This window comes from Fusarium subglutinans (genome assembly GCF_013396075.1).
Source record: "Fusarium subglutinans strain NRRL 66333 chromosome Unknown NRRL66333_c0000049, whole genome shotgun sequence".
Classification (NCBI taxonomy): domain Eukaryota; kingdom Fungi; phylum Ascomycota; class Sordariomycetes; order Hypocreales; family Nectriaceae; genus Fusarium; species Fusarium subglutinans.
Window position 1 is genome coordinate 28,872 of NW_023502112.1, and position 26,280 is coordinate 55,151.

At 49.3% G+C, this 26,280-nt stretch overlaps 7 protein-coding genes across 7 annotated transcripts; 3 read left to right on the plus strand and 4 right to left on the minus strand.

The window, feature by feature from the left end:
* Positions 1–2,873: 2,873 nt before the first annotated feature.
* On the minus strand, positions 2,874–5,699 carry FSUBG_5143 (uncharacterized protein; the record flags this gene model as incomplete). The annotated part of the gene is made up of 5 exons (XM_036683208.1): positions 2,874–3,166; positions 3,224–3,901; positions 3,956–4,046; positions 4,095–5,413; positions 5,483–5,699. The coding sequence occupies 5 exons, from the start codon at positions 5,697–5,699 to the stop codon at positions 2,874–2,876; spliced, it is 2,598 nt and encodes an 865-aa protein (XP_036539324.1).
* A 2,065-nt stretch (positions 5,700–7,764) lies between these two features.
* FSUBG_5144 (IST2) lies at positions 7,765–10,325 on the minus strand (the record flags this gene model as incomplete). Its single annotated transcript, XM_036683209.1, has 8 exons — positions 7,765–7,827; positions 7,884–7,950; positions 8,000–8,546; positions 8,600–9,040; positions 9,087–9,195; positions 9,243–10,132; positions 10,179–10,216; positions 10,264–10,325. 8 exons carry the CDS (start codon positions 10,323–10,325, stop codon positions 7,765–7,767), a joined length of 2,217 nt encoding a protein of 738 aa, XP_036539325.1.
* A 1,097-nt stretch (positions 10,326–11,422) lies between these two features.
* Positions 11,423–12,508, plus strand: FSUBG_5145 (rhamnogalacturonate lyase C; the record flags this gene model as incomplete). Its single annotated transcript, XM_036683210.1, has 3 exons — positions 11,423–11,943; positions 12,007–12,088; positions 12,140–12,508. 3 exons carry the CDS (start codon positions 11,423–11,425, stop codon positions 12,506–12,508), a joined length of 972 nt encoding a protein of 323 aa, XP_036539326.1.
* A 308-nt stretch (positions 12,509–12,816) lies between these two features.
* FSUBG_5146 (mixed-linked glucanase precursor MLG1) lies at positions 12,817–17,580 on the minus strand (the record flags this gene model as incomplete). The annotated part of the gene is made up of 6 exons (XM_036683211.1): positions 12,817–14,020; positions 14,074–14,678; positions 14,732–15,174; positions 15,231–15,445; positions 15,498–15,561; positions 16,377–17,580. The coding sequence occupies 6 exons, from the start codon at positions 17,578–17,580 to the stop codon at positions 12,817–12,819; spliced, it is 3,735 nt and encodes a 1,244-aa protein (XP_036539327.1).
* A 449-nt stretch (positions 17,581–18,029) lies between these two features.
* On the plus strand, positions 18,030–18,618 carry FSUBG_5147 (thioesterase family; the record flags this gene model as incomplete). The annotated part of the gene is made up of 2 exons (XM_036683212.1): positions 18,030–18,149; positions 18,205–18,618. The coding sequence occupies 2 exons, from the start codon at positions 18,030–18,032 to the stop codon at positions 18,616–18,618; spliced, it is 534 nt and encodes a 177-aa protein (XP_036539328.1).
* Positions 18,619–18,888: 270 nt separating this feature from the next.
* FSUBG_5148 (uncharacterized protein) lies at positions 18,889–20,793 on the plus strand (the record flags this gene model as incomplete). The annotated part of the gene is made up of 7 exons (XM_036683213.1): positions 18,889–18,997; positions 19,046–19,065; positions 19,112–19,232; positions 19,286–19,877; positions 19,982–20,214; positions 20,262–20,436; positions 20,487–20,793. 7 exons carry the CDS (start codon positions 18,889–18,891, stop codon positions 20,791–20,793), a joined length of 1,557 nt encoding a protein of 518 aa, XP_036539329.1.
* A 503-nt stretch (positions 20,794–21,296) lies between these two features.
* On the minus strand, positions 21,297–24,329 carry FSUBG_5149 (C2H2 zinc finger; the record flags this gene model as incomplete). Its single annotated transcript, XM_036683214.1, has 3 exons — positions 21,297–23,145; positions 23,194–24,018; positions 24,070–24,329. 3 exons carry the CDS (start codon positions 24,327–24,329, stop codon positions 21,297–21,299), a joined length of 2,934 nt encoding a protein of 977 aa, XP_036539330.1.
* Between the last annotated feature and the right edge of the window lie 1,951 nt (positions 24,330–26,280).

The window sequence follows — 26,280 nt, forward strand, 5'->3', positions numbered from 1 at the left end:
TATAGCTACATACAAACAAGAAGATCAAACTTTTTGCCCTCAAGTGGATGCCTCTTTGTCTAAACCCACACCAAACTCCCCCATGACTTGCATTGCATTGACGTCCGTTGATGAATGAATGTTTCCTCCAACGTGGGCATGGCCATTGCCGCGACCAGCACCACTTACGACATGGCATAGCGAAAGAAAAGCCCCCCCAGGGGTACAGGTATGGGTATGTACCGCAGAGGATGAGGACGCCAACGCTACGTTTAGCATAATGCTGAACTGTTGCTGTCCCAGCCAAGAGTCGGTGGAGTATGTGGACTCGGAGCAGTTCCCATCAGTGATTGGGCGAGGAAGAGGTTCAAGGTGAAGATGCGACGCGCCGATGAAAGTCGTGATGGGGCGCTTGATGTTTCAGACCCAGGACTACGGGATAGGTCCCACAGAAGAAAAAGCGACTGCCGGGGCTCAGGGCACTAAGATAACCAACCCCTGACGCTACAGGCGGCACGCTACTGGTTTTTTACCCGTCGTAGTCTCAGGGCATCGACCTTATCTTTTGTTAGCTGTGCCACGTGCTTGACCTGATACTCAGGTCACCTTCAGCTGCATCTGAAGATATTAGGGACAGACTTTGATAGACACGGCACGGGGATAACTCCCAGGTTGATCCTGCGAAGCGTAGAGTAAGGACCAAAAGCAAGAAAACATCTCCAGATCTGCAGACCATTTCTCAGAGACTTGATGAGTTGTACCAGATCCCTGCAGACCGATCCTCAAATCATCATGCGTATCCTTCTCCCTATGATCGCCTATTTTCCTGCTGTGCTGTCGTGGCTTCGGAGCCAGGGTTTGGTGTTTCAAGCCGTATGCCAATATTATGCGATAACAGCAATTCGCCAGTGGATTTTCAATACTAGCTGCGCAAACAAGATATAGTTAGATCTTGACCTTCTTCAGAATCATCCCATCCCATGCCATCCTAATCTAGCCTATTCTTGTTCATGCCAGCGCATCTTGTTGGACAGCCCTAAGGTGGCATTGCTGGTGCTCCTGAAGCATTATCTTGTCTGCACGACTCCGGGTTCATCATCCCCTTGCTTGGAGTCTTATCTCTGTGTTCTGTACTCTGTACAACCTCTTTGTCTCTCGGAGCATATCAGCCTCCGCTGTAGCCGCTTAGGTCGTTGGCGCCTTTTGTATCCAACTTATCTTCCTTGTTCATCACCTTAAACAATCGACGCCTTTGACCTTAATCCTTGCACAAAGCCGATTGAATACCCAAGCACGGTGTCACTTGTGTCCTGATCGGAAGAGGGCGACAGCTGAGCTTGTTGTATAAACGCCTTCATCGGGTCCGTGGTTGTCGGAGGTAAAGTATAAGTTGCTATATCGAGCTGCCAGTCGTCCAACTGAGACTCACCCTTGCCAGGAGGTTACTGTAAAAAGCACAACTGAGGTGACATCGGAAAAAGGACGGTCATGTCACAAAGGGAATGAATGAGTGTCGATTATCGCATTGTCTAATAATTTTGACAAAGCCTTCACCGACGGAATTACCATGTCGATCTTGGAGACGATCTGTTGATGCGGCGTGGCTCATGATCAATGATACCGCATTTTGCATTGTTCAGCTTGTTCTCAAGAGGTAGTGATTTTCAGTAGAGGGTGGAGATGTGCAGATGTTTCATCGAAAATTCCGATCAGTTGAAGCCTGAAGACCCAACAAGGGCCGCAACGCGAGATAACTCAAGGAAGATCGATACCTTGTCATGAATATGCAAGTCACAGCCAACCAGGAAAGTCGAGACCGATGGCCGTGTTCCGTATTTAGGACGGCAAAGAAAAAGAGGCAATCTTGGATGGGTCTTTTCTTCTCTCCTTTCCTTTCCTTTCCCTTCTCTCCGAGAATCTCTAGTTGAAACAAATCATTTCTGGGTCAAGTGGAGGTTCATAACTAGGGCAAGAGACAGGCCCGTTGTACCTGCAGCTGCTGCACTGGAGATCTCTGTGCAAGGTGCAAGTGCAGATAGATGCAGGAGCACCTGTGCACTAAAATCCACAGAGCCTCAACTTAGTACCTTGCCTCAAAGGCTTTCCACATTGATCATATCCCTACACGTAAACTTACAAAGAAAAACAGAAAATGCGCTATTTACGTTCTCAGTATAAACAAGCCCCATCAGGCGGTTCCCCTTTCGATTTAGTCTTCGTTACACCCGTGTCTACTTGTCCCAAGCGCCTCATAAACTTCGATCTCAGCGGCAGCTGAACGACAGGGCGCTTAGGCCGACCTTGTCAAACTCCATCCTAAGACAAGGTCGCTAATGAGGCCCTCGTTCATTGGCTTTCAATCTTCAACCCATCTTCAGACTTAACAACATGGGCTTATCGTATTATTATTGAGTCCGGCGGTTCAGGCAGTCTATCAGACCAGACTCGTCAGATATGGAAAACTATTCCTGGAAGAAGCCATGCCTCGTCAAAAACAAGATCCTAACAGTCTTGGCGACGATGAACTGAGCGCCAGACCACAAGAACCCTTGCTTTGGCGGCGCCTCCTACCTGTTGTTGAACCTGCAAATCTGAACTGGGTCTATTTTCAAGTAATTGCTGGATCGCAAACACGCCTTTCGGGGAGCCATCATGATGCGGACATGGTCATGTCAATGTTCGAATTGGGCTATCAGTCATAATCTAACATTCTCCAAAAGGAAAGGAGGAAATGATAAAAATAGTCTACATGATGAAGCAAAAACAAATAGAAAGGACTTGGTAAGTTATCCTTGGGTATAGTGCACATACGCCGCCCAACGCCCTTCGCCATAACGAACACATCGTAGTTCGTCATACATATTACATTCCATCAAACGACTCCTCAGTTTTACTTAATTGCGTACGCTTGTACTGCTCGTGATCGGGGTTGGAAGCGACGGTGTCTCGTTGCTGCTGATCGAGCCGGCTACGCTTCCGGGTCTTCCTGCTCGGCTGGCTTTGCGAGACGAGAACCGAGACAGAACAGACAAGGACTTGTTTCTCTCGTTACTCACAATACTCGCTCTGTCAGATCCTGAATTGCCAAAGCCGCGTAGAGTGGCTATGTCAATGAACGCCTGAGGGAAGATTCCTGTCTTGCCCCTGGAATTCGTCCCCGACCAACACCAAAATTCTTGGTAAGCCCCTATTCATGAGTCAGATGAGCAGTCTTTCCTTGGCATTGTTTGAAGGGACAACTTACAGCTGACGTTGGTAATAACTTCATCTTTGTCAAACTTTAGCCAGTCACCCTTGACTTTGTCCTTCTGGTTGAACTTCCATCTTGCGGTGACTTGGACTGGGCTGGTTCCGTCGATCTTGATCTGACTGGATGGTGGCGGATCCAGCTTAATGATCTCCGTGGGAACTGAAGCCCATTGCCCGTCGTACCACCCCATTGCCCATTCTCCAAGGTACTTTGCAGGCCAAGTAAGGCCACAGACCCTTGCGTTAACAACCAATTCAAGCGCCGGTGTCCTATCGTACAACAGTCTCTGCCCGTACATACGCCGAGCAGCCTCCTTACTGATCGCAGTTGGCAAACACGCTATCTCATCAGCTTTCTCAATTGCAGGGTGTGCTTCGACAGACGATTTGAAATGAAGGTCGTAGTCATTCTTGTATTCGGCAGGAACTTCAGTCTGGTCGATCACTGTGAACCCTGGGACTGCTGGCAGAGGACGAGGATGGCGAGCCAAATGAGCAAAAAGGGCTTTCTGGCTAATGAACACAGTTGCGTCACTGGCGTGAAGAGTCTTTCCCTGAGTGATACAAAACACACAGCCATACAGAACATCATCAGATCGTCGAGTTGGCAAATGGGACTTTTGAAGGAATCGCAACCTATAACCGATACCATTTTTTATGAAGTTTCCTCGTTCTGTGGTATAATCAGCACGACAAGCACGATATCGAGAGGCTCCCATGGACTTACCAGCTTTGTTGACATCCAAGTCAATTTCATTAAAGTCAAGCTCGAAGTGGCACTTGACACATTTTGCAATTGTCGCTACGGTTGCAAACCCCTATGTCTTTTAGCATCAAACGATAAAAAGGACAAAGAGATGACTTACTGCTTTCACGGTCTTCTTGACTCCCGCACCACCGTTCAATATTTCCTTTGCTCCATCGCAAAACCCTTTATGAACGTAGAAGGAGCTCTGAGGGTTGAGTTTGCAGTCAATGGCAAACGGGTTTGGTGGGTGCTCGGGGATCGTAATTTCAGTTTCTACGGGAATCGGCAGGTTATCGACTTCCGGCACCATGACAGGCTGCACTGGTTCAAGCATGCCCTGGTAGTTGGTTACAGGCGGAGGCTTTACGGACAGTGGACTCAATTCTGCAGTGCCGAGTGTCGGACTGCCATCTGCCACTGAATACGAAGATTCGCGGTTGTCTGTGAGGGGGGTGGTCACTCCATCGTGTCGTCCCGAGTCAAAAACAGAACCAGGGTTGGTTTCGACTGATTCAGGGCGAGATTGAGGAAGTGAATGTGATCGAGGCGGAACCGTCCTTGGAGTTGGAGATAGCTGCGAGACGTAACCTGTGCTGGCCCTTTCTGAAACTACATCTTCGGGGATAGAGGTAGATAATATGGAGTTGTGGCTCGAGTAGCGACCTCGTGGTGTTGGGAAGACACTGTATGTTCGTTCGTATGTCCCGGCTTCCATGCCAACTGAACTAACTTGGGAGTCGTTGCTGTACTGAGACGACCGATCACCTCCCATCTTGAGTGGGCGCGGACGAAGTTCCCTACCTGAATCTGGGCTCAGAGGTGGTGAAATCGGCTCAATAGGTGATTCTACTGGGGCCACAGGCTGTCTCCTTTCGAAGGAAAAGTCTTCCGGGAAGTTATTATCGCGTGGCTTCGGTGAGGTCTTGACATTGAAGTCCCATGGGTTACCCGATGGTGGTCTTGGAGGCGGCTCAACTGGTGTGAGTACAGCCTGAGGCGTATGGCTGGGTCTTGGTGATTCAGCATATAGGCCCTCATCCGGTCCTGATCGAGACTGCATCATGCGCCGCAACTCAGCAGTAGCTGCTTCGACCGTTGCAGGGTCATTGCTAGTGCGGCTTTCAGCGAGCGAGGAAGCACTCCGGGGAATATCTTTCTTCAGATCGGAAAATGGGTATATCGGCGGAAGAGGAGGTGCATCTGGCGAGATTGGTCTTGACTGTGACCCGGACATTCGAGTCATGATGGAGCGGCTGTCATGATCATAGGGAACCTCCAGCTTGAGGCGCATGAGAATGTCGTAAACCTTGGGCGCGGCCTTCCTCGAAAGGGCTTGTAGTTCGGCGAACTTTTCAGGCTCAAAATCGTCCAATTCGATGTAGTCGTCGAACTCCCAAAGTAATTCATTAAGCTCGGTTCGGAAAGTAGCGATTTCGTCTAGGTTGGCAAAGTCAATCAACGTCGATCGAAATAACAAGGCGGGCTAAAGATGAAATGACGACTTACCATTTTCCTTGAGAGCATCAAGGAAGTTAGAGCCATATTCGTCGAGGTGTTTTCGACATAGGGGTTCAATTTTCTTGAGCGCACGCTCGCCCTCTTTTGTCAGGCTTTGAGAGGCTTTGAGCATTGTCTTGTCATCGCCAGCGTTTTGTGTAGCCTCACGGCCCTTTTCGACAATGTCGCGGAAAGGCGCGATGACAAGGTCGGCTACATCATCCATGATGAGGTCAAGTAGTCGAAACTTGTGGACAGGTTGACCGAAACTTCAAGAAGGGATGTTTGTGGTGAAAGAGTATGTGACAATAAATGAGGTGGGCGTGTAAGTCAATATGAGGGCCGAAAATTGGGGGCCGAAGGACTGAGGAGGGGGATCATCACACGACAGGGTGGAATTGGGTAAGGCAACCGCAACGGTCATGAAGCGACTAAGGTTGGGAACTAAGGTTGAAAGAAGAGGAAGAAGAAGGGAACCAACATGGGGATGCTGCATCTATAGGATTACCATGGCACGGCCTACTAGCATACATACATGGCCTGGCTGGGCACTCACCAGGGCACACTAGCACCCACTCCAGCTGAGAGCTTGAATCGACAACAGTGCAGTAGGCTGCAGTCAGTGATAGTCCTAGACCTAGGCTAGGCAGGGCCCTTCTTTGTTGCTCATAGGGCGATATGGCGTCTGGGCTGTCTGGTGTCATGCGGCTTGAGAGATGCGTGTACTACATGATAGGCCGACCGGAAGCCGGGCCCCGGTGAGTGCAGTGGGAAATGGCTCTATCCCCGACGATCTAGTACGAGTAGGCACCTTATTAGTTAGGGGTCGCCCGGGCATTAGGGACCTGTATTCTGGGTTCTCGAAGCAATTTTTGTCTTGAGTGAGTTGACTTGAAGAGACGGGCGAGTTGGATGGAACTAGCGGGGGTTAGGAGACATGACATGGGCCCTCCTTCCCTTCAGAACGATAGAAAGGCGGAGTTGCTCCACTTGCCGCTGCCCACGTTGACGGATCTACGCAACGGGATTGGGGGACTCTCTATGGCCTCATGCACCAGAATATCATCCTCACTCACTATTACCTCTAGCAGTGGGATTTTTTAATCAAATTCTGCTCGGTCGATGCTCTCGGTAAAGTTAAGTCGTGATAGCCAGGGGAAATATATGACTAGACAGAACAAGACATCTTGACCGAGGGCTCCTTTGGGTCAGAACTCATGAAGCTGATGCAGTAGTCAGGTACCATACTAAACAGATCAAGTTACCAAAGCAGCGACAGGATAGTCAGTGTTTGCGAATTGGGGGTTCAGAGACTCGTATAACGGCGAAATTAGTAACACAATGAAATACCAGATTACCGAGGTTTCTTTGTCCCTGCTTTGTCCCCTTGTCTTGCAAGCGATTCATCACGTTTGTACGGAGTAGCCTTGATGAGGCCCCATAACGAAGCACAACGCAAAGTGGACCTCGGCGATCATGGAATGGGGTCAAGAAACAATGCAGGCCCGTATATGGTCCTGACAGCGCTGATCATTCAAGGCTTTAATCCATCAGAATGGATATCATCAAGGCAAACTGCATCTTATGATAGCCTACCTACCTAATTAGCCTTGCTGTGGGTGATCTGAATGAGACATGGGCTACTGTGACGGGAGTACCCTAAAGTTTGCGAACAATATCTTCTAGAACACACAATCACAGCGTCGATCAGTTCTTATCAACGGCCTGGCTGAACCTTGTTTTTCTGCTTAGGGGTTCATATCATTACTGTCATGATCGTCCAGCAAACTGGCTACGCATAGTCAATGGCCGACCACCCTCCAGATACGATAGATTCAAGTCGATCAAACAAGGCAAACAAGCCTCTCTAATTGTCTTGCTCTGTAACTCACTTCATTGCTCTAGACTTTTCAGCCGCGGCGTTGTCAAGGGAGCGATCTTCATACAGCACAGCCTCCGCCCTGTTAGAGTGACACACGTGCGTTAGTGGCCCTCTCTAGCCTCTCTATCATGAATGCCTCGCCATGGCGCTCTAGTGGCACGTGTCTGCCTATATTGATCTCCGTCATGACAGAAGTATGGAAAGGATAAGACGATGCAGGCGAGAAAGACTTTCAATTGACAAGAAAAGCACTCTTTTCACCAACAAAGCGATGTTATCTCTCCCAATCCATACCAATCGTAAGCTCATAACCGTTCGTTTACCATTACCATCATTCCATCTATACCAACCTCTTTCCATCCTCCAGATTCTATCCCATTTTGCCCCAGGCCTTGATTTTCAGTCCACTTCAGGCGGCCTTCATACTTGGCACGGCAGATTTGGCCTTTCCATTCTTTTCCGCGGCTGCTTCCTATATAAACTGTTAGCTGATTCTCAGCCTCGAATCGTGAATGGCCCCACACTTACCTGCTGCTCAATCATTCTGCGTCCGACATCAATGGTCTCATTCATACCTCTCTGGCGTTGCCAGAACCTGTGACATCCATTAGCACATATGGAATCATCATTTGAAGTCCACTTACGTCTCCTCGGGCGTTCCGTGACCTCGGATGGAAGTCTGTCGGGCCTCCTCCTCCAAGGCTTCGCGAGTAATCTTCTCACTGTGGTCAATGCCTGGAACTGAAGACTCTTCCGAGGCACCTTGGCCAATGTTCTCTTCCAGAAGTTTTCTCTTCATCAGGAAACGCTCCTTGCGCTCCTTCTGTACGCCTGGACTGTCCAACTTGCTGAGAACAAAGCGGACCGCCAGTTGGACAACCAGGTAGAAATGCTCAGCCAAAAGAATGCTAAGCAGCAGACCCCAGGCCTTGAGAGGTGATGGTTCACCATGGTTTCCGTTACCTCGGGCGCCGCTGCACAAGTACACAATAGCAGAGCTGGTGATACTACCGAGCCAAGAAATAAAGCTCAATGCGGTCAACCAGGGTCCAATTGAGTCGGTTCGCCATGGGATTGGTCGTCGGCTGCTGGTGGCAATCTTGAGAGCATCGGATCTCAACTCAACCCAATTGTTGACGAGGAAACAACAAGCTGCAAGTGGCCAAGCGACCGAGAACATAGAGACATAACCTATGCCCAAGGTCAGATATTGAGTTTCACAAACATTTCCAACGTCAGCTTACCGAACTGCATGACCATCTCACGGTAGTCTCCCGAGACATCGTACGCCTCGAGAGCGCTCTCCTTGCGTACACGTTCAAGGAATTCGGCTTCCTCTTCGTGATCGTCCTGAACCTTTGGCTGGGACTTAAGGGCCTTGGCTTTCTCAAGCGCCTCTCGCTTGAGGTAGGGTACCACAACCTCGGTGGCAAAGTTCACGATCTGAGCCGTGACTGTGAAATAAAACATTTGGTTGCTAATTCGAGCAGGGTTAATTTGAAATTCCCTTGTCGGGAGCGGCTTCTCGCTGAAGGTGACAACCTGGGCTGACCTTCTCCAGAATTCGAGGAAAGGTACCAGGACATGGCCGAAGGGAATGTAGACGAATGCTGTGAAGAACAGAGCCATATAAGAGGTCATGAAGTTGAGGACGAATTGTTTCTGGATGAGAGCAGCATCATGGGCTATAGAGATTAGCTTCGACTACGGTTGAAGGATTAACATCCTTACCATCAACAGTAGCATAGTTCTCCATTGAGTTCAATTTCTCAGCAGCGCTCATGAGCAGGCTGGAGATAGTAGGAGTACCCAGAACCAGAAGAATGGTTGGCAAGAAGCCCTAGTAACCAGTCAGTTATGTTGGCGAGAGTATCCGGATCAACTCACCAGATATTGCTTGCCAGGACCATTGTAGACTTCATTGATGAAGACCTCAAGGGAGTTGCAGGTCACAATCAAAGCACCCAAAGCAAGAACACAAGCCAGAGCAAAGGGGATTTGAAGTAATTGAGTCTTGATGCGCTTCATGGGCTCATACACCTTAACAACTTCGCCGGTGACAGGGTCCTCAGCTTCACGATCCCACTCAAACTCAGGTCTCGCCTGCTGGATATTGGACACACCCCGGACACCCCATTGCACGGCAAGGTCGACCTCTTGCTTCTTCCAGTACTCGAGGAAAACAACAGACCAGAGACCGCAGAGCAAGGTATAGAGAAAAGAGAATTGGCCGAGCAGAAGCCATGCAACAAAGCCGAAACCAGAGGGAATGACGAGGAAGCGAAAGTAGGATCGCAGGAAGGCGAAGTAGAAGGCAACGCTTTCACCAAACTTGTCTCGAATGTCGTCGATGTCGCTCTGCTCCAGGATATACTTGCTGCTCCACTTCTTGATCCAATCCTTGTTGAATTTGTGACTGTGCAGAGGAAATATGGACTCGACATATTTCCACTTTGCATTGGACGGAGTGATTCCAGCACCGCCTTCGTTACGTGGCTTCGTTATCATGAGGTAGATCAAGCGCAGGCGCTCTGCTTCGACTACGGGCTCATCGTGAAGGGCTTGTTTGACGTCGCTATGGGGGGCTGAGACTCGAACGCCGTGCAGCCAGTCGGCAAGGCGGGCGCGGTAGACTTGCTTCGCGAAAAGATCGGGGGAAGCGACTTTGACAAAGATGAGGAGGGAGTTGTTGTCGCCGTGGCGAACTTCGGTGGCCAGACCAACAGTGGTGAGGGCCTGGATGAGCTGGACAAAGCCGGCTTCAGCTTCTGCGCGTTCTATGGTGTGTTAGTTGCGCGAGGGTCACTGAAGAGTATTATTTACCTAAGGGAGGGACCTTGTAGTGAATGACAAAGTCGACGCTGGACTATGTTAGTTCTGCTCGATTGAATACTTGTGTCGTGCTAACCCAAAGTTGCTTGTCTGACTCTCGTCGCCAGATTGGCTGTACAGGTCCTTTAGATTGGACATATTTAGCAGAGGTTGACCATATGCTACAAGCCTAGAGGTTGAAGGAACAGAGGCAAAAGAGGAGGGGAAGGGAGGGAGGAAGAAGTTCTCGACACAGAAACGAGACAAGACAAGATGAGACAAAAGAGCAAAACAGGGAAGGGCAGGGATATGAATACTGATATGCAGTGTATTGAGGCATCCAATCCAATGAGGTTGGGTCGATGACGATGGGTACCTACTGTACGGAGCAAAAGGTTGGAGAAACAAGCTTTAGTGAAGATCCTAGCCCAGCTGAGGGGAGCTTCAGCTTGCAGCTCACTTTCAGTGCTGTAGTGGGGAGATTGGCACATTAGGCGACGTCACCGCACATTTTGGCCAAGACACCTTACCTACGATGGGTCTTGTGTGCATGGCAAGGATATGACAGAATTACCTTGATTGTATATATAGTAGCTGCATAGGTATAATACGATGATTCTCTGAAATCACACATATATACATACTGACAGAGTATACTGCTACTCTTCATCGATGCTTTCTGCTCCATTTACCACAGCTCGCTCACGAGGTTGCCGTATGAAGATAACTCAAACTTGGAACAATGCCAATGGCTTTCACATGTCGAAGAGTTGGATGACTATGACGACCTTGTGGGTGCCCCTTGGAACTTCTCAATGAGGACAAATAATTTATCAAGAGGTTCAATCTCAATGTCTTTCGTTCATTCATTCATTCATTCATTCATTCTACGCATGCCCTTGATATCAACACTCGGTATTTTTTGTTCTAGATTGTAACCTCCTGGAACATCTTCGCATGGGCAGGCAGACGTACAAGTAGGGAGTAGGGATGGGTGCTGTCAAGCTAGCGTCACTATGGGGCCATTGACAGCTGGGGCTTTCGTCACCACCACCTATAGCTCATACCAGTATCCGTAGCTAGCTCATGGTCACTCATCCAGACTATTCTTACCTTGAGCTATCACAGCTACAGCTCATCAATAGCTATAGCTCTCCACTCACTCAATCACTGAGATATCTCGACCTTTGCCTCTCGTCCAATTGAACTCTCATTCTCAACTCTCCCAGCTCAAAAGGACCTCATACACGCCCATCATGGGCCTCCTCTCCTGTATAGGCCTCCGTCGCCGGAATCAATGGGAGCCCATGACTCTCCTCGACAATCTCATCTCATCACCTTTAACATATCTCGCTTTCCTCTTCTACCACGCTGTACTCCTCCTCCGCGGTCGGCCCTTTCACCCACCGCGTGACAAGCCCGCCATTCGCGTCGTCTGCATCTCCGACACACACGATCTCAAAGTCGACATTCCCAACGGTGACATTCTCATTCATGCAGGAGACCTTACAGATTCCGGCACCGTAGCAGATATCCAGAAACAGCTCGACTGGCTTCGTGAACAGCCCCATCCTGTCAAGGTCGTCGTTGCAGGTAACCACGACAGTTGGTTTGACACCAAAAGTCGCCATGAGGAAGATGCACGCTCAGGTGCTAAGCCCAACATGGAGGGCCTTCATTACCTTGAGAGCGGCTTGACTGTGCAAAAGATAAAGGGTCGAACCGTCAATATCTTTGGTGTTCCGGATATTCCAAACATTGGTCCCAAGGAGTTTGCGTAAGTCTATAAAAGACCCAGCTATACTCCGTACCGTGGCAACTGACAAAATGATGCTCTTAGCTTCCAATATACTCAAGATAAACAGCCTTGGTTGAGCAAGGTACCTCCGCAAACTGATATTCTTATCACACATTGCCCTCCGGTAAGCCTCTCCTGTTCGAATATCGTGACTTTTCAACTTACATACTGTTAGAAATATCATCTTGATCTTGGTCTTGGGGACAGTAATCTCCTCCGTGAAGTTTGGCGCGTAAAGCCCCGTCTCCACGTCTTCGGCCACGTCCACTTTGGCTACGGTAAAGAATCAGCCTTTTTCGATACCTTCCAGGAGACCTACGAACGTATCATGTCACGGCCTCGTCGCGGTCTGATCCGAGACTTCATCCCTAACGAGATGTGGTTGGAGTATCTGCGTCTTGTAGCCCAAGGCCTTCATAGCGTGGCCTGGAAGTGGCTGATGTCAGGCCCTGGAAGCAATAAAGGTAGTCTCATGGTAAATGCGGCGCAGATGAAAGGCAACTCGGGCAAGGTCAAGAGCAGGGCGGTTGTTGTTGAAATTTGAAAGGCCAAGCAAGCAAGTTGAAAGATTCATATATAAGGTATGTTTTCACTTCCGATTCAACCATAGACTCCGAGAACTCAGTAGAAAAATATAAAATATCATCTTATTGGTATTATCGTGCATTAAGCTCTAATATGTCGTGGCAAACAAAAGGAATATCGACTACCGTAGTTAGTTGAACAAACATGTACCCTTTCCAACCATAATCAAACATGTCTATGTTTTTGTATATCCTGTACATTTCCTGTATTAGGTCCCCATTAAGAGAAGAATGAATGAAACAAATATCAAACCAATACCAAAAGCGCTTAAAGAGACAAGGCCAGAATTGCCATGGCCACAATCGCAAAGTAAACGAAGAAGTCATCCACTCTCGATGAGGCACTAGAAACCACGGCTGGCGCACCCGATGCGCCCGGGGTTGGTGTAGCATGGGAAATCGGGGTTATTGGCCTTCCTGGAGAGGGCACAGGCAGAATACTCATCGTCTCAATGTCTGATACAGTAAGGACAACCGTGCGTCGCAAGGTTCTTGTCTCAGTAGAGACGGAGTTCGTTTCCGTGCCATATGTGACCAGTTGAGTTGTCAAGTATGTTATCACGATCGTCGTTACTTCAGGGCCAGCATTTGCTTTGCCTCCCATTCCGGTTGGCACAATAGGAGGAATCTCTCGTGTCTGATCTGGGACGACTCCTGCAGCCGCATTGCCGGTCGCCTGTGTTGCATTGGTACCAGCACCAGTGATGGTGACGGTGACATGGACGGGCACAGTCAATGTGACTGTATTTTCACCATTTGTACCACAGCCGTCGCATTCAACGACCTTTGTAGCCATTGCTGGCTGAATCAAGGTGGGAGTATCGCAGTAGTCACACAGTGAGTAGCTCATGGTGACGATACTTTCTTGAGGTACGAGTGATCCGGGGTTCGTCGGGAGTACTGTAAAGAAAGTGATCGTGCTTGTGATAACTGTGTCGTGGATCGCCTGTGTTGCTTCGAGAACGTCGCCGCTAGACAAAGTGCTGAGAACTACAGCGTCCGCATCAGTGCCAGCTACAACATCGGTGACTGTAGCAGTGTCGACAACCACTCTGTTATTAGTAGCCCCGGGCAAGTCATCGCCTGAGCCAGCTTGTCCATTCGCAGTTCCTTGAGCAGAATTTCCTTCTTGGCTCTCTGATCCAGTCGAGCCATCTACTCCATCAGCAGGAGAGCTGCCTTGACCACTTCCACCGGTTGGACTTGACGAGCCACCAGCGGCAGCAGTTCCATCTACACCGGGGCCCATGCCAGGTGGGACATCAGGCTGTCCAGCGTCGCTGGTGTCGGCATAAACTGTGAGCAGGGTGTTGTTGGGAGCATCTCGGCGGAGAGGAATGCTTCGTTTAGACCTTTGGGCGACCATGCCGCCACAGAATTGATCGTCGTTTCCAGGACAAGGGCGATTGCATGAAGATTCGTTGCGTAAAGCACGGGTATCAGCGTCAAGCTTGGAGGCACAATAGCAGGTTCTATAGAAATAGTCAGTTGAATGTCGCTTCGAGTTTGGAGCAGAGCCACTCACCCTTCAAAGAGACCGATATAAGTCAGGCCGTTGCAAGCTTCAATGCACTTCTCAATAGTCATATCGTCACTCTCGGCTTTCTCATTAAAAGTCTGGAAACCAGTCTGTGATCCGAAACAACCAAGGTATGCATAATCATCAATCTTAGCTGGGTTGACTGAGCTTCCGCCCGTAGCAACAGGAAGAGAGCTGACAGTTGCACTATTGGTACCAGAGCCAGGAATTGTCACCTCAACAGAAGATATTCCTGTCAAGGTAGTTGTAGTTGTGGGTTCTGCTGTTGCAGATGCGTCTTCCTTGGGCCGGGGACGGGTGACGATGGCTGTGCTGTTCGGGAATCTAGTGTTTCCTGAGATTGGAGCGTTGGCGCCAGGAGTGCTAGCTGAAGGGTTGGAGATATCTGTGGGTGCCTCACTGATCGATGATGGGACAACAGGCGGGACATCTCCTCCCAAGCGAGTGTAGACATCAATGTAGCTGACATCAAAATAGGCGTCTTGGAAATCCAGAGGGTTGTTTGCGACATATTCACGACAAGTTGGGGCGAGAGCTCGACAAGTTTCAGAACTTCTCCAAGTTCCCTCACCATAATCGCCACAGAAGTTCTAGAAGTCAGTTAGTTCGAGATCCTCTGTTCATTGGCGTGGCTACCACGTACAATATTCAGAACAATCCTCATATCTTTGAAATATTCGTCAACGTTGCACTTTGAACCACCAAACAAACTCTGAGGAAGTCCCCATTTCCTAGGATCAGGTCGTTTGGCTTCGATATCAGCCGGAATTGCGCCTCGTGGGAAGTGCCAAATCGAGATGTACTCTGAGTCCCACTCCATAGCATAGACACCACCACCGACAGCGTTGAAGCCATCACCATAAGAGGAAGTGTCACTGGCGGGCGGCGTGAAGCCACATCCAACATTATCTGTACCAACAGCACAATCCAAGCTCTGGGGTTTTCCAGAGAAGAGATTCGAGTCTGCGGGGTCTAGCATGCAGCCATCGGCCGTGTGTGCAGACATGATATTAGTGTAAGCCAAGTTGGCGCCCTCAAGGATATCAACTTCGCCATTGTTGGGCCAGTTGGCGCCATATGCCCAGACTATATTCACCATGTTAGTTCATCTTCAACTCGAGAGAGAGACTAGAAGAGCGTACAGGCTGGCCAAGTACCACATTGTGAGATAGGCATGTGTTGGAAATCTGCGATGAATAATCCATGCTGGTAGGACTCCTTGCTTTCAAGTCGAACACTAGGTCTTCCTTCGTCCAGACCAAATTTCCGAGCGGAGTCGGGTCTAAGTCGAACAGTGTTGCTAAAAGGATCCACGGAGTATAAGCCATATTGCTCGGCACCCTCTAGGTCTTGATATCTGTTATGCTGTCAGTAACGAAAGGAGCCTGATATAGATGAGTCTTTCTCACTGTACGAATCCATTCGAAAGATCACGGCCATTGAACCAGTCGAAACCAGAGATGAGAGAGTCTCCTAAGAAGGAGGTAGTTAATGAGTATGCCATCGTAGTTCACGACGGATATGAGAACAAAAGACAAAAGTAGAAGAGTTGTCTGAAGAGTGTGAGTCGTTTCATGTCGAAAAGCCGCGGGCAGCACTTCGTCTTTTAATTCTCTACGGTCCATTGCCTTACTCGGCGAGTACCACCCGCATATGGAATTCAGTAGTGGTTGGCAAACGTCTGAAAGCATACGCATTCGAGGTAGTCAAGAAATTGTGACGCTATCCTAAGACACCACGAGATTCTATGCTGAGCCAATAGCATCATGAGGGGCAAGTTGGAGAGAATGCAATGCTTTCCATCGACTGTGCATTGTCTGCAGGCTGGGATCGCATTTCGCCTTGGGGAGCATGACGTTGATCTCTTTGTACGCCATCTTATACATTCCATTTCATCGGCTCTCTGGCCAGAGTGTGGCTGGCCTCTGAATCGCCTCACGGCGGCGGAGATTAAAGTGAGACATTGAGCGGTTGGCGTCGATGATAGCGTGTCAACGCAGGTAAACCAGACGTTGACTGAAACATGGAGACGCGCATGCATTCCAAAGTCGAGAGATGCAATTACGATAATGAACCGCATTGAGATGTAGTGAAGCTGCTTCAATTAAAATGGTGAGACATCCAAGTCTCCTGGGTATCGAAAATTGCACGCCAACACTTTGAAAATCTCCAACTCGACGCATGCAGTAAATCATACTGTAAATGTCGACTTCTCTATACCATTATCCGCCTTAAGCCTTCAGTTCCACCCAGAACCCTTCTGCCTGTCACTGCGCATCTCCCTTGACCACTCTCCCACTTGCCCTCGCGCGACTCCATAAAATCCTCTTGTTTCTGATGCTGGCCCTCGATCCATTTGTGGATACAGGTATAGCAATAAACGACGCCGGTTTGACAGGCTGTTGGAGTGACGATCTCATCGACGCAAATAGGGCACAATGCCGAATCGCTGGGAAATGGAATCGTGTAGACAGGGAGCAACGAGGGAGTGGCGATGGGTGCATCTTCTGCTGAAGGGATTGAGTCTCCCTCGTTTGACTCCTCTTTCTTCACTTCTGGCTTCTTCTTGCTGGAACCTCCCTTGCCATCTGCCGAAATCACAGGCGGGGGCAAATCAACGCTTTCAGTCGCTTTTCGTGAAAGTTGCTTCGCAAAATCCGACTGATACCACCATTCCAAAAACTTGAGGGCAAAGATACTTGTCGGTAACAAAATCGACAAGCTTGACAACACCCGTGGGCCCATTTCACGGGGGTTTAACAACGACCGCCACCCAGGTCTGTGTCCTGTCTCGGGTGTCTGCGTCAAAGCCTCAATGGCCTTGTAATCCGCACCAGACATTCTTCGAATACGTGTTCCTATCAGCCACAAGAGAGGGCTGTGATACTTGCTCCCATCGAAGAGGTATGCCACATTGAAAGCAAGCATGGCAAAGTAATAGCCGGCATTGACGCTTGGGTATATGTTCCTGAGGAACCATCGGTAATAGTATAGGAATCGGTCACGAAGGGTCGGGTTATCTGGCATTCGCGTGTATGCCGCACCGAGAAGAGCTCTTGGCGCATTCACCTCGTAGCTCTCGTCAAGCTTCCGTTTCAGGTAAGGGATGCCAACGATGACGAGCAAATTCTTCCAGACGTCCCGGGTCGTGAGTTTCAACGTCTCGCGCACAATATCGGGCGATGACATGCTCGCGCGTGGCACTTCGGCATGGAGGCCCTTTTCGCGCTTGAGGCCATAGAAGTTCTCTGTAAAGGAGCCGCCTCGGGTGCGCAGGTAATGCCTCTCAACGAGAAGCATGACACCAGCATATATCTCATCGAACGAGTTTAGTATTCTTAGGAGATATCGTGGGTGTCGATGCGTCGCAATGGTGAGTAGGTAACGGAGGGTCGGCGGGAGGAGGGCATTGAGCTGTTGCTCGGAAAGGACTTCGAAGAGAGACGGCTTCTGTTCGTCGAAGGTACCCCGAAGGGCCGTGACGAACTCCATTGCCTCTGGGATATGCCTGGAGGATACGGGGGATGGGTAGAAGAATGACAATAGACGGTGATGAATTCAAGGTCGAGAATGAATGGAGATCAGCTGCGACAGGAGATCTTTAGTGGAGTGGAAATTGTTAGTGACCCCGGATTACTGTGCAGCTGCGATAACGGGTGAAGTGGATGCGCCTACGACATCAAGCTCGGGCTGGCTGGCCGATGGAAGTGCCTCGGCTTCTGGGGTCATTAGCTGAAAAAGGCAGTAACCAGCATCAAGGTTAGCGTTTACAACGGACCGAGGTATCATCAACTGGTAAAGTATTCAATGTGATAACTAGGTACCTACCCCGGATTTTAGCCCAGACCATCTGCTGTCATTATTCATAATTCATCTTGATTCGGTGACTGCAGCTTCACTTGAGTACCTTACAACAACTAATACATTAAAGACCAAACAACATGTCCGACACCAACCCAACAGACAATCACCGCAAGACCTTGAGAGAAGGCAGTCCAGAAGAGAGAGTCAAAGCCTGGTTACAACTTTCACAAAATGATAACGGTCATTCCAAGCAAGGAGTAAGTTCCTCACTTGTTCGAGTTCGCCTCGGATGCTGAAGATGAATGACCCTAGGATTGGATGAATACCCTCATCCCTCATCTTCAGCTCGTGTCCACCAATGCTCAAGGACCTCACCCTTCATGTGTATTTTCATATACAGTCCAGCCCGACAATTGCAACAGGCTCCAGAACCTGCACGGAGGTTGCGCGGCCACACTCTTTGACTGGTGTACGACATTACCCCTTGCTCTGGTGAACAAGCCTGGGTTCTGGCAGCATATGGGCGTGAGCAGGACACTTAACGTCACTTATATGCGGCCTGTGCCAGTCGGAACAGAGGTGTTGATTGAGTGTTCGATTACTCAAGTCGGGAGGAAACTAGCCTCTCTGCACGGAAGTATGAGAAGGAGGTCGGATAATGTTCTCTTAGCCACAGCTGAGCATGGGAAAGTCAATATAGACGAAGATATTAAGGCCAAGATGTAGATACACTTCTACGAGTACCAGAGATCATATAGATTTATCGTTGGGTGCTAAATACCATGAACTTGATTTTGCTCTAGGGTAAGCTTATGAATGACGAACCTAACACGGCGCCCCCACACAAGCTCCGCACGTTAAATCCGATTGTACTCCGTACACGCCGCTGGAAGTAACGTCAGAACCCTTTCTATATCGTCATTACATGGCAGCCTCATTTCAAAGATTCACATCCTCTCACAGACAACACAACCACATCAAAGGATTATTCAAACCATGGACGCCCCAAACGCTGCGGCACCGATTCTGCAGCTTCCAGCTGAAATCTTGCATCACATACTACAGTGGATAGCCCCAGCCGACCTCGTTATACTGCCCCTCGTATGTAAGGGCTTCTTTCACATAACGAAAACGAACCACAAACTATATCGAGATGTCTATATGAACACGCTGGTATGTATTCCCTGGCGGTTCTCACAAATACTAATAAACAGTTCAGGATGAACCAAGTGACCCGAGCCTTGACTACGAGCAAGAGATTCACGACCTTGTGAAGCTTGAAAGTATATGCAATAATCCAGAGGTAAGACAAGATAAGAAATCCCGTGTTACATTTCGATGTAAGATCTAATGGATGTAAAGAAATCCGAACTCGAATTTGTACACGACACAGTCACTCGTCTGCTCAAAAATGCTTCACCTTCTCACGACGAGGCCATCAACCTCTCCAAGACCCATGCGCCATCGCGCAATGTCGCTCACCTTCAAAGTCTTTTCTCTCGAGACGACACTGCCGAGGCCTTCCTCCAGGGTTCATCGCTTTTCAACCGCCTGCGCCGTCAACCCACGCGAGACAGTATCTCTGCGCCCACCTCATTTGATGACGGCTACAGGACTCTCCAGCAAAAGAGCGCCCATCTTCACTGCCTTTATTCAAGGCCCATACTCAACGTTGGCCGCCTACGATCTATGAAGACGTATCCCTATGCCTGCTCCAAGGTCTACGACTTGCGCCAGTTCACTCAGAACACAGGATGGGGGCCATTTAAAGACGACGGCACTTTCAATGTTGACTGGGAAAAAGTGGAAGCTATTCTCATTGTTCTGGGCCACAACATTGGCGCAAGACGCCAGATTGCACGAATATTCGCTGGGGTTTGGGACAGCCCGTTCTCGGGTTCATTTCAAAACAGTTTTATGGCTCCTCCGCCTCGTGACATTACTTCACTCGAGGCTCGCGACCCTTACGGAGTCACTGGCACATGGTACCGCGTTCGTTGACCCCAGGATACTTCCGTGTCCATTTGCTTCTCCCACGCAGGCCAAGCTGACAGATAAGGTTTCAGATTGTGTGCTTTCTTGACTATAGCGATTTCTTCGCTTTCAACTTTGGCGACCCTGAACTACTCATCACCTCCGATGCACCGCGCCCACCACTTGATGTGGGTGAAGCAACTCGCATTATTATGATGAAAGTCAATGTCACATCTATAGAAGAACCAGGCCCCGATGACGGCCAAGAGCTGCCAGTAGTTCACTTCCAGGGGGTCAGCTGTTCCTTGGACGATCAGTTTGACGATAATGCCAACTCAAATATCCGAGGTAAGTAGAGTGTCTCCCTTCCTAATAGTAAAGTTGAAAAGGTTCAGCCGGAGCTAACATGAGAACATTCAACGTCAAAGGCACTGCTCGCCTGACAAAAGAAGGCGAGGTGAGATGGACAACGTTCTCAATCTTCCATGGAGTCGAGCGCTGGCGCAGTGAGGGTGTTCAGATCGGAGGCGTACGCTCCGCTCGAGGCGTCGTAGGAAACTGGTTCGATAGGTACAGCACCAAACACTTACCTTCTAGGAATTGACTAATACGGGGTGTAGTGACTACGATGTTCACGGGCCTGCCGGTCCCACAGCCTTCTGGAAGGGCGCGACCCTTGCACAAGTCGCAAACATGGAAGACGACCTTCTGCCAAACGACTTCTTCTTGCCATACGGCGCTCTGATCGACATAGGTTCTGAGACTGACCCGGAGGGAGAAATGCCGTACACTGGCGAAGATGACGAGGACGAGGATGACGAAGACGAAGAGATGGAGGCAGCAGCAGGAGAGGAACTGATGGCTCTACTCCAAGATGCGAATTTACCTTTAGAGGAGAGCCTCGCAAATGGCCATGCTCTGGACTGATTCATCTTGATACAATGGCGTTCGAATTCAGGAGTTGACGAGTCGGTTCACCCTTATCTTGACTTTACACAAAGAATTGGAGCGATTTTCATCTTAGGACATTCCGCTTGAAAACCATCATATTGTGCAAAACGACACTGGGGTATTCTAAAATGCAAAAGCAAGAAGCCGCATACTCCATCTAAGTAAAACATGCCGTTCTGAATCCATCATATCTCATACCAGTTGTAAACCTTCTGTATCCATGCGCCAATATCCTTTTATATCCGTCGTAAATGCTATTCATCCTCCTTCAAAGAACGAAGGAATATCGTTCACTTGCCCTCATAGGCATAGCCCAGCAGCTCGTGCAACTCTTAGACATTTTTACGCCTGCCTGAAATGGGGAACTTAGCACAATCATCTTAGTCAATGGTTCCGCCTTGGTTAAGGATAATGCAATTGCTTAAGAGAGCTGATCCTTCATGAAGTAATTCCCAACGTGTCGTCTTAAAGCTTGTTAGTTACTGCTCAGCCTTGAAGCTCAGAAAACATACCTGAAACGTGTCTTTAAGGACCATGAGAAGGGCTGTATTGGCGTTGACCCCTGATCGACCTTGGAGTGCGCCGGGACTGTCGATGCCACCAAACTTGATAAAATAGTTCCTCATATGCTGCAACTTCTCGTGCCTTGTGGTAGGTAGTGGAATGTTGGGACAAGGTCCCTCGAGCGCGAATCCATAACTCCAAACAACCAGGGCAGCGAAGTACATCACCCAAGGCCGGTTCAAGAGAACATCGTCGCGGGCGTCGTAAGGCTCATCGAGGTGGTATCCGCCCGCATGTGCTGCAGATACTTGGTCTGGAGCAAGTACTGAGCAGAGGAACTTGATAGCGTAAAAGGCTGCATCTCTCGCCCTCGCGGAGTGAGCCCAGTGGTCTTTGATTCGCCTTTGAGCACTATTAAACTCTTGAGGCCCAATCGTTCGACCAAGTAGACGCTTTGCTCGTGCAAACATTTGGCAATCCACGATATCAGCATGCATGGCCATGTGCGCCAAATGGTGCAAAACTGTGCGACTTTCGAATACGACGTTGAACTCCTGCCTCTTAGTAGCGTCGTCTCGATATGGGTCGGCGGCTTCGCTTCGTTCAAGATGCTTGTCAAAATCAGCTTTCCAAGTGTCGTATGCTCGAGTGAGCGTAGCCCGCCAACGATCACGACCACCAAGAGCCTGGATAATGCCGCCACCCAGGACATTGACCTGAAGATCACGCTGGTGCATGTGCCATGAGACGCTTAACAGGCCTGTCATGAGCACTGTTCTACCGAATGATGTCGTGTGGACATCTTGACCGCTCAAAGTTCTCTTGAGGCCCTCCAGGAATGAAGTTGGCTTGATGCCATTTGACATTAAGTTTGATTCAATCCTCCAAACTTCAGAACTACTGCCGGCTCGCCACATAGACTCGTCACAAGGAAGAGGCAGTCGCATTTCATGAGCTACCATGACTGCCGAATGACCAAACATCGTTGCATGGATCGAATCAACAATGAAGGCCGCGAATGCTGCACGCCGGGTTGCCTCATTTGTGACCCAATGCTCCCACCATTTATCAGCTGTTCCTGTCGAGCTGGACGTGGAGGACTGCCGGGACTCGTTGGATACGTCACGAGGGTTTGGCGGAGAGTCCAGTGCAGATTTGCCGATCAGAGATCGTCCTCGTCGCATGAGAGTGATAGTGGTCGCATGGTGAATGTGGGCCCGTTCGTGGAGTTCTCTTGTTGCAAACATCTTTTCGTATAATTCCAGGAGAATCAAAGCCTGGAAAATCCACAATTTAGCAGGCGGCCTGAAGCTAACGTCCATGAAGATGTCCCAACGAAGATGCCAGGCAAGAAAGTTGGAGAGCTGGGCGCTTGCTCTCGTCACATTGTGTCCATGGGTCCTGTCGAGGCAAGCCCCTCCGATGGCCATCATCGCGAGGAGCAATAAGTTCGGTGTCTTGTCAGGAGAGAAAGTAGGCTTGTGAAGGATAGGCATCTGATCGCTGAAGTGATACCAATAAGAGCCGATGTAAGCCTGCATCATCCTCTTACTCAACATATGCTCGCCATTTGATCGATCACCTTCAAGCAGGTCGGCCCATTGACGATCGGGTGGAGCATGCTTGTTGTCGTGGAAGCGTTCTTTGATAAAGTCGAATAGCTCTTGACTCTTTTCCTCAGATATCGTGGCTTCCGGAACTTGTTGGTCAAGAAGGTTGTTGACAGCCATTACCTGCTGAGGAGCGCTTGGAAAGTATCCAAGTGAATTGCTATCTGTACCCAGAAGATTCATATTAAATTGATTTCCTTGCAATTCCGCATAACTAGTTACGAGTTAGTACGAGTTCCTTTATGTTTTAGGAATTACTGACTTCGTGTAGTTCGGACCCATCACTGGTGTCATGGCTTGACTGGGGGAGTTGAAGAGGTAAGCCATAAAGTCCTCCGGCATCCCAACGTAAGGTGACTTGTTCATATCACCTCCCTCTCCGAAGACAGGAACAGTTGCCGGCATGGCCATCTGATCCAGCATCATCATCTCGCTAGGCTGCGTGGTTCCTGGCTCTGAATATTCCGCTGAAGTCACTACAGTAGCATTTTGTCCGGTGGGGTACTGAGCCGGAGGGAGGGTCATAGGCATAACGTTTTGCTGGCTGACAAAATTATTCTGCGACATGTTCTGTTGATTTGGGAACCCTTGCTGATTCGCAATTGGAGACATCATGTTAAACGGCGTATTGCCGGCAGACATAGACGGCCTTTGCTGAATTAAAGGAGATTGTGGTTGACTGAGTTGTGGCGTACGATTATCATAACCCTGGGTCGGGGACATGTAACTATCCATTCCATTTGGCAGAGCTCCGTTAGGGTACATGCCTGTTGGAGTATTGTTCATGGGCGAATATGGGTTAGGTGTTTGAACTTGTGGTGTCTGATAAGGCATATTCGTTGGCTGGTGCTTCGAGTAATCGATAGAATTATTCCGACTGAAATCAGGAGGTTGAACTTGTTGGTTTGATTGACCCGGAGCTATAGATTGTGCCATGATAGAATCTCTCTGGTTGAGTTGCGAGCCCTTCGCAGCATGTCGGTCCATATGCCTTTTGAGAAGATCTCCTCTGACAAAAGTCCGTGTGCAGTTAGGAAAGGTACAGTGGTAGGTCTGTTTAGAGTTATGGTTAAGTTGATGCCGGTACCTGTCATGTGTCAGCTTGGACCTCTGAGTGTTGCACAAACTCGAGACATACAGATGTTCTGCTCTTGAATAGCTCTTCCCACACCCTTCGGCACTACACTCAAACCTCTTATCCAGGCCCTTTCGACTCCGTCTTCGTTTTCTGGCAGGGCCAGGGCCGTCGGAGTTGGAAGATGCGCCATTTGGCCCATCTTGATTTCCTTCTGATTTTATAACCTGGTCGTCGCCGTCATCTGCGGGTGAGCGACTTCTTCGTCGGCCGCGACCTGTGGGATCCGAAGTGTCGCGAGGCGATATATTTTGAGCCCCCATTGCGCCGGAGCTGACCGGGGATATGGGAAGGGTCGGTTTCACGTTATTTGTTATAACGGAGGCCATACCCAATGTCCGAATAGGAAGCCTATGAAATCAAAGGCGATGCGATGTTTATGTTAGGAAAAAGACTCAGACAAGTCGAGCCGTGCTATAAAGCGACAGGCTAAGAATCCACCAGCCAGGCAGTGGTAGGCCAAGGCTCGAGGATGACGGTTGGTAATCGCTAGAGTCGCAAAGCGTGGCAGTTGGGTCTGTCACCGAGGATAGCGGGGTCGTGATGGCCGGGGTTCGCGAAGGTGGGACTGGACGGAATTAAATCGTATGTATAATTACTTTTAGGACCCCTACACAATGATGGGATATTGCAATCAACGCATGACCGAAAGGGAAATCGATGTCGTTGAGCTGGCGTGACTTGTACGTCCGAGAGTCGCAAACAACAAAAGATCGGCACGCGGTTAAAAAAAACCAGACTTGATCTTGGGGTCAAGCTAATGGGGTCAATTTAGAGCTGAACTGGTCCCTTAATGTTAGCAGCGAAAGACAATGAGTGTCGCGTGTTTTTGCGGCTAATATGGAGGATATTGACTGAGGTGGATCAAAGAAGACGGGCCAGCTTGGGGAAGGCCCGGGATGTGGGGACCATGACTGGAGACTAGAGACGGGGTGATTCCGAGAGACCATCTTAAAGTTGGTCAATTAGACGTTGTGAGTTGTCGTACCGCTGGCCTGTATATCTCATGATGTGGAGAGAAGATAAGATGCAGACGTGATAGTGGTCGAGGCGTTGTTGCGGCGCCGGGTGAGGCTTCTTCCTTTTGTATAAGGTAACCAGGCTTGTCTTGATGACTGAGTTGACTTGAGATCGTTGCTTATTTATGTGTAACGTTCGACAGGAACACGGAAGATTTGACTGATGATGGACAGGATCATCCTTGAACAAGTGTTTCGAGAAGGTATAATTCATCGTCTTCCGGTAGGCAGAGCAAAGTCGAACGACATACGGCAGGGACGGAGACAAAGGGGTTGGGCCCAGTATTGGATATGATCTAGCCAGTGGTAGACAACGGCAATCCCATGTTTTTTCTCGTGGCTCACATGCAATGATCCGATTCGAAGCATGTGGTGATTTCGTGGTACAAGTAAGTAGACGTGCCCAAGTGTGGTCCTTGCTGTCTGAAGTGGCGCCGTTCAAGGATGAGGATGCAGAGGGGCAGATGAGACGTGAACAGAGAGAGAGAGAGAGAGAGAGAGAAAGAGACAGAGAATGAGTAGAGAAAGTTATATAATTACCGACCTTGAGATGAGGTTCGCAGATGTGCAACGAATGCAACACAAGTGTGACAGAAGGATGCTGGAAGCCGAGGGGTTGTAAGAGAAGAGATAAACAGAAGACGAAATAACAGGATGAGAGCGAGGTACTCGACAAAGATACAGCCTGAGTTGAGTGACTTTTCTGGCTGAGATAATCAGGAACAGAGATGAAACGGGCTTACACCACAAATAAGAAACAGTAATAAGAGCTCAGGCACGCTCAGCAAAAGCAAACCAACGCAGTTGAGTGCAGTACTCGAGATATCAAAGGGTCTCGAATAGGTACCAGGAGAAGCAAGTACAGGTACTGACTGGACTGCAAGTGTACTGTAGTCGCTTTACCAAAAGCTTCATTCGCAGAGCAAAAGCGTGGGATGGACGGGACGGAACTGAAGAAGACGGAGCTTGGTCTGGGGAACGTGGGCGGGTAGAGAGTGGGGGGTCGATGACTTTAACAAAAAGGATGGAGCCCCTCAGATGTTCAAGTCTCTCGAGTCTCACCCATCAAAATTGGATAACTAACCAAAATCCTACCTTGGAGGCTTCGACACCTTCAGTGAATTACGATACAAGGGTCTCCCAATGTCCAATCCACGCTCACCATCCTAAATGAGCCTGAACCCTTTTCGTACCA